The sequence below is a fragment of the Clupea harengus genome, unplaced genomic scaffold, assembly GCF_900700415.2.
Source record: "Clupea harengus unplaced genomic scaffold, Ch_v2.0.2, whole genome shotgun sequence".
Taxonomy (NCBI): Eukaryota; Metazoa; Chordata; class Actinopteri; order Clupeiformes; family Clupeidae; genus Clupea; species Clupea harengus.
The window spans coordinates 12,501-20,000 of NW_024879911.1; the positions used below are offsets into that span (position 1 = coordinate 12,501).

At 44.7% G+C, this 7,500-nt stretch overlaps 1 protein-coding gene across 1 annotated transcript; it reads left to right on the plus strand.

Moving 5' to 3' along the window:
* Window positions 1-2,050: 2,050 nt before the first annotated feature.
* On the plus strand, window positions 2,051-7,029 carry LOC122130704 (protein shisa-8-like). Its single transcript, XM_042705430.1, has 4 exons — window positions 2,051-2,782; window positions 4,609-4,901; window positions 5,078-5,337; window positions 7,011-7,029. The coding sequence occupies exons 1-4, from the start codon at window positions 2,464-2,466 to the stop codon at window positions 7,027-7,029; spliced, it is 891 nt and encodes a 296-aa protein (XP_042561364.1). The 5' UTR covers window positions 2,051-2,463.
* Window positions 7,030-7,500: the final 471 nt, after the last annotated feature.

The window sequence follows — 7,500 nt, forward strand, 5'->3', positions numbered from 1 at the left end:
AGTGCTGGATTCAGTTGAGTTCATCACCAATGTTGGCATGGCTTTGGCAGTCCAATAGTACTGATGAACACACACACACACAGACACACACACACACACACACAGAAAGGCTGATGGGGTTGAAATATTAATGGAAAAGCTGCAGTCAAACTCATTATACACATCAACACAGAAGAGCAACTGAAGCCAAACCCCTCCCTCTCTCTTTCAATCTCTCCCTCTTCCTCTCTCTTTAACTCTCCCTCTCTCTCTCTTTCAATCTTTCCCTCTCCCTCTCTCTTTCACTCTCACTCTCCTCCTCCCTCCCTCTCTCTTTATCTCTTTCACTTACCTCTGAGCATTGTCCACAAACCAGTCAGACTTGTTTCTGTTTGTGTGTACGTGTGTGTGTGAGTGTGTGCATGTGTGCGCTTGTGTGTGCGCTTGTGTGTGCGTGTGCATGTGCGTGTGCGTGTGTGTGTGAGTGTGCATGTGAGTGTGTGTGTGTGTCTGTGAGTGTGTGTGTGTCTGTGAGTGTGTCTGTGAGTGTATGTGTGTGAGTGTGTGTGTGTCTGTGAGTGTGTGTGTGAGTGTGTGTCAACGACTGGCTCTTGCCAGTTAATTCCGGGCAGTTTTTAGATAAGCGTGTGTCTTTTGTATGGTTGTGTATGTGTGTGTGTGTGTGTGTGTGTGTGTGTGTGTGTATGTGTGTTTGTGTGTTAATGGTAAATGTATCACATCTACTGCCCAATGCAACAGAGACTTGTATCCCTCTCTCTCTCTCTCTCTCTCTCTCTCTGCGTGTGTGTGTGAACAGCCTCTTATCTCCTTGTTACTGTAACCCCTGCTTGGCCACATCAAAGTGTTATTTATACTCATGAATGTCTCTGTGTGTGTGTGTGAGCCTGTGTCTGTGTGTGAGTGTGTGTGCCTGTGTCTGTGTGTGCCTGTGTCTGTGTGTGAGTGTGTGTGTGTGTGTGTGTGTGTGTGTGTGTCAGTGTGAGTATGTGTGAGTGTGTCTGTGTGTGAGTGTCTGTGTGTGACTGTGTCTGTGTGTCTGTGTTTGAGTGTGTGTGTGTGTGTGTGTGTGTGTGAGTGTGTGTGGTGTGTGTGTGTGTGTGAGTGTGTGGCTGTGAGTGTGTGTGTGTGAGTGGTGTGTGTGATTGTGTGTGTGTGAGTGTCTGTGTGTGTGAGAGTGTGTGTGTGTGTGTGTGTGTGAGTGTGTGTGTGTGTGAGTGTGATTGTGTGTGTGTGTGTGTGTATGTGAGTTGTGTGTCTGTGAGTGTGTGTGTGTGTGTGACAGAGAAACATATTACATTTGCATCTTTCCCTAAACACAAAGGGTTTTCTCCTTTAATGTTTGGTGACATGTTCATAGAGTGTAATCTAACACTGAGAAATGTACCTGTGTGTGTGTGTGTAGTGCGTGTGTCATCGTTGATCCATGTATTTTATATAAACCTATTTACAGTTATTTATTATATCTATACACAGTACGTTCTTGTATTTTATAAAGGCCTATTTGCAGTTATTTATTATATCTATATACAGTACGTTATTGTATATTATAAAATATATTTATATTTTTTTTGTATTTGTAAGTTTTGAGATTTGCAGTTTTCCTCAAAAGAACACCTGTGAAACCGAGACGGAGCGTGATGTGGAGAAGGTCAGAGGTGTGAGAATTATGCGTAGCAATGCCGCCATCTAGCGGAATTAAAGGATCCGTCCAAACATATGCAGATTCTCCTCTTTTACCAGTTCACAGCTGTAAAGACAGAGTTTTCTGAAGACTGGGAATCAATAGTAGAAATCTGTATTTTTCTTTCTGTACATGTAGTCGTTTTTCAGAGGAATCTTTCACGAAATGTATCAGGCTGTTTTTAGAACGCCATAGCCAGTTGCATTTTTTTTTAAATCCCTTACATCAGTCAACCACTCGATATGAAAATGTGGAGCTAATAATAAAAAAACGCGCTTACTCATATTCTAACAATCCAGTCCAAGTGGGTCAGGCGATTCTCATGATTGCTAAGTTGTCAACACAAATATGCATAATCCTGTAAACTCAATGGAGTTTCTTGCCAAAAAATATCCCATGATAAGCATTAGAAGGACTGCAAACAAATGAGCACGGCATTGCTGATGATTCACTGTAGGCCTACTTCTAGGGAACTTCAAAGTTAAACTTAGTGCTAAGAAAATGTATCAGTTTGCTTCGAAATTCCCCTTAATAAGTTGTGAAGCTGGACCTTTACCTTTGTCGTGTTTAGTGTCGCTCGCTATTTCAGGTTAGCCCCCTTAGTGCTGAAGCCTGCTATTTTGGAAACGCCACCTTGAGAGGCAAGAGCCGTCGAGTCTCTCCGGGGGCTGGAGAGAGGGAGAAATATAGCGATTTACGGGGGAGAGAGGGAGAAATATAGCGATTTGCGAGCGATTTACGAACGCAAGCCAACAACAGACCCGACGCAGGATACAAGCCCGATGTTCACACCGAGTTACCTCCTCTCTCTGTCTGCCTGCGTGCTGCTGACTGTCACCAACACACGCGTGACAGCCACAGCCACCACCGGTGAGTATTGTCACGGCTGGACAGACCAAAGAAATAACCGGAGAGAGGGCTTCTACTGCCCCGAGAAAGACGACAGGAAAAGTGCTATAATATGCTGCGGAAGATGCGAATATCGATATTGTTGTTCTGATGGTACCGCCAGACTGGATCAGGGAACCTGTACGGACGCCGACCCCGACCGAAAGTTACCGAGTAAGGCCGAAGTTGTGGCAGACGAATTTATCGCTGGAGGTGAGTTGATAATGTGACGTTTTGGTAACAAGGCATAAAGTAATTTATTAGGGTTTATTTTTGTTTGTAGTGGTCTATTCTAGCCTCTTCAGTGCAAAACAAGGGGTTAACACTTTGGGTGAACCGAGGAATCTCATTTAATCTCATAAGCCTGATTCAATTTGAGTAGCAGGCTACTGCTAAATGAAACAAACTTTGAGAGATGGAGAGAGAGAGAGAGAGAGAGAGAAACCGGAAAATTTGATTTTAAAGTGGCCAAGCACTACATCTCACTGAGTGAAGGCACTCCACTGTCTTTTGAATACAAACACACGCACACATAGCCACACACGCTTACACACACACACACACACACACACACACACAAACACGCGGCACACATAGCCACACACGCTCTCACACACACACACAAACACAAACACACGCACACATAGCCACACACGCTCACACACACAAACACGCACGCATAGCCACACACGCTCTCACACAGTGCCGCTGCTAGCCATTTTGGTGCCCTAAGCATAACTCCTTTATGATGCCCCATGCCATTTTATTCAAATGAAAAAGGAAAATCTACTTTGTAAACAAAGTACACAAAACAGCCAAAACATACATACACACAAGTATTGGGATGTGCAAAATCTTCTTAGAAATTAAATAGTCATCCATAAATACAAACTTAAAAGCAGAAGTATACAAGTAAGCAATCTTCTCCAATAAAGCAAAGACAAAGAAGCGTCATTCCATGTCAAGTGGGCTCCCACTCGACCGTCTCAGATTTGGCTGAAAAAATTCAAGGTTCTTCATACACTTCTTAATAGGTATAGTCCCAAATATTAGCTCTCTACTCCCAATAGTTTTGTCACAAATTATGTTTTAGGGGTGAGGGGGGGCTCTACGCTCTGTTGCAGCATCTTTGAAGGCCTGTGGAAAGCCCAATGTTAAAGCTAAAGACTTGATTTTATACACAAAACGCTGTGTTATAAACTTACCTTTTGTTACCATTTGAATATGCGTCCATAGGCCATTGAGGGGCGTGTACAAAAATCCCATATTTTCAAAAAAATATTTTGAGAAAACGAGGCAGAACACAAATTTCTTATATGTTAAGAACAAATATCTAATCTTTCCAAAGTGTAGAGTGAAATTTGGAAAGTTTGAAGGAGCTAGCTTAAATACTTTTCTAGTAATAGCAATTTGAAAAGGGCTCTTCAGAAAACGCTGCTAAAAAGCGTCTTAAGTACAGGCACCCCTCCCCCCTAAAACATCTTTTTGTCCATCACCATCGTAACTTTTTTGAGCAATTAAATATATCTCTTGTTCTGCCTGTTTTGTGATATACATGCCTAAAAGATGCCTAATGTTTTTATACTGAAATAATATCGGATTATAATTATTATAACTATGATGAATTTTCAGTTGCCTATTTTTTGGTGCCCCCTCAGGACTTGGTGCCCTACGCACAGCGCGTAGTGCGCGTTATGGGAGCGGCGGCACTGCTCTCACACACACACACACACACAAACACACGCACACATGCTCTCACACACACACACACAAACACGCACACATGCTCTCACACACACACACACACAAACACACGCACACATAGCCACACACGCTCACACACCCACACACACACACAGACACGCATACACAAATAGCCACATGCTCTCTCTCACCACACACACACAAAAAAAAAAACACACACACACATATTATACACACACACAATCGCCGTCTCTCAATCTCACAGGAACACAAATTGATCTAATATAAATAATGTAAGAAGAAAATACTAAGTCCTCTGTCTCTGTTCCTCTTAGACTATCCTGTCTATGTTCCCTTCCTGATTGTTGGCTCCGCCTTCCTGGCCCTCCTTCTCTTCGGAGGCTCCGCCTGCTTCCTCTACAGCCGCCAATCATCCTCACAGTCTGTTGCCGTCGCTACCACAGCCACTGCCATGACAACCACGCTCTCCTGCAGCTCCTCCACCTCCCTGTGTCCCCATGGCGACCATACCCTTGGAGACCAACCCAGGTGCCGTGGCGACAGCTGTCATCACCAACACCTCTGTCGTGGCAACCAGCCCGGCAGCAGTGAGCGTCCAGCTGTGGAGGCATCACCGCCGCCGTGAGGCGTCCAGCCGCCCAGCCGCTGCCACCTGTGTCCACTGCAGTGCCCAACACGCCAACCAACACGCCCACCAACACGCCAACCAGCACGTCGGCCACGGCTACCCTCTCAACCCCCACCCACCTCTCCTTCCCCCAACACTTCAACACCCACCCACAGGCTGGCTCCGCCCTCTCCAAAGCCGCCAGCCCCGCCCCCTACGCCACCATGCCCCGCCCAGACTCCGCACAGGACACGCCCCCCTGGCCGCTAACGCCCTTCCCCAAATTACCCATCAGCCCCCAGCAGCTGCCCCCCGGCGTGCTGATCCCTGCCGCTCTGCTCCGCGGCTACATCCTGCCCTCCCAGCCCACGCCCACGCCCACCCCCACGGCCGCCCAGAGACAGTACCGCATCCCCTCACCGCCGCCCAGCCTCACGCTCACACACCACCCCATGGTGTAGAGTGTGTGTGTGTGTGTGTGTGTGTGTGTGTGTGTGTGTGTGTTTGTGATGTAGAGCCTGTGTGTGTGTGTGTGTGTGTGTGTGTGTGTGTGTGTGTGTGTGGGTGTGGTGTAGAGTGTGTGTGTGTGTGTGTGTGTGTGTGTGTGTGGTGTAGAGCCTGTGTGTGTGTGTGTGTGTGTGTGTGTGTGGGTGTGGTGTAGAGTGTGTGTGTGTGTTGTGTGTGTGTGTGTGTGTGGTGTGTGGTGTAGAGCCTGTGTTGTGTGTGTGTGTGTGTGTGGTGTAGATCTGTGTGTGTGTAGAGCTGTGTGTGTGTGTGGTGTAGAGCCTGTGTGTGTGTGTGTGTGTGTGTGTGTGTGTGTAGAGTGTGTGTGTGTGTGTGTGTGTGTGTGCGTGCGCGTGCGCGTGCGCGTGCGCGTGTTTAAGGCAGTCTATACATTCATGATTAATCACACTAAAATGTATAATAATGCATCAAAACAGGCATCAAGGATATCAGGCTAACTTCACGCTAACAAAACTCGCAGCATGAATGTCTTATGAAGCACACACACACACACACACACACGCCAAATGAATATCTTTATGAAGCAGACACACACACGCGCATGATGTCTTTATGAAGCAGAGACACAACACACACACACACACGCCGCATGATGTCTTTATGAAGCAGACACCAAACACACAACACACACACACACACACACACACAACGCCGCATGATGTCCTTATGGAGCAGAGATGTTGTATACTGCAGTGTATAATTCACTCATCTATATTTATGTTTGACCATCAAATAAAAAAGTCATTTTTGTGATCACATTTTTTTTGTAAGCAAGGAAGCAATGTAATGACACCTAGCGGTCACAATGACGTTTACATGGCCATATTCACTTTGAAATAATTCCACACTTTTGAGATGCCAGCAATCTCAACCAGTTTTATGTTGATTTTGCCTTTTATTTGCCAAAAGAAATCGTGTGTGTCAGGTCTATCTATCTGTTTAGTTATCTATCTTTCTTTCTTTCTTTCTTTCTTTATTTAATCACCATTATTGCTGCTCATGTTCTTACTGTTCATACCACTTTAATCTTATGTCATACTGTATATATCCTTCTTATCTATATTATATTACCATTATGCACATACTCTGCACTCTCTGCTTTGCACTTCTGGTTAGATGCTAACTGCATTTCGTTGCCTCAGTACTTGTATTCTGTGCAATGACAATAATCTAATCTAATCTAATCTTCTTTCTTTCTGTCTGTCTGTCTGTCTGTCTGTCTGTCTGTCTGTCTGTCTGTCTGTTTGTCTAGCTGATGTTGTAGCCCAACTAACAAATGTGACTTGTTTAAAAAAACAAAAACAAAAACATGGTTAAACTTTGAAATGATTCATGGTCCTTGTGCATAGCGTGGGGCCTCTGCTAATGCGGCTGGATAAGAGACACTTAGAAGATAAGCGGAGTGTCAACATACCAAGAAGAGAAGGTCACGATACGGGATTGGAAAACAAATTAGGGTCACAAATCTGCCAGTAAAATGTTTACATTAAGAAGGATTAAGGACCCATTAATGTGTAGCTACAAAGGAGATTAGGTTACCGTTTTGATCTCGTTAGATCCTTTCAATTGTGTAAACCTCTGAAGGGAAAGTCCTCACAGATAAACACATAAATGAACACATAGATAAACATAAATAAACACATAATATACATAAATAAACACATTCAATAAACACATACATTTCTTTGTTCATCTCTTCTTTTATGTCGGTACCTTTTCCCTGACATAATAACAATGTATGGTCAGGCTAGGCTACTCTGTCTTCAGTGTTAGAATAATAGTCTTTCTTCTCTTACTCACTCACACACACATACACACACACACACGCACATACACACCACACGCATGGCACAAGGGGGAGAGAGGAAAGAGATCCTTCAAGCTTTCAACTTCAGAATGACATCATTAAGCCTATACATAAGTGCAGTTATTGGGCTATCACCGACCCTTTAACCACTCTATCTAACACACACACACACACTCACACACACACACACACACACCTGGATAACTGACTGGGAGCTACATTTCCTGAATGTCTTCGTAGCCCAGCCTATTCTCCAGCCTCTCAATC

What these genes read in the sequence shown, in the direction of transcription:
- LOC122130704 (XM_042705430.1), top strand. Translation starts at nt 2,464, where the DNA reads ATGTTCACACCGAGTTACCTCCTCTCTCTGTCTGCCTGCGTGCTGCTG. An exon ending in AGACGAATTTATCGCTGGAG is followed by an intron (nt 2,783 to 4,608) that starts GTGAGTTGATAA and finishes TGTTCCTCTTAG; the next exon opens with ACTATCCTGTCTATGTTCCC. An exon ending in GTGAGCGTCCAGCTGTGGAG is followed by an intron (nt 4,902 to 5,077) that starts GCATCACCGCCG and finishes ACCCACCCACAG; the next exon opens with GCTGGCTCCGCCCTCTCCAA.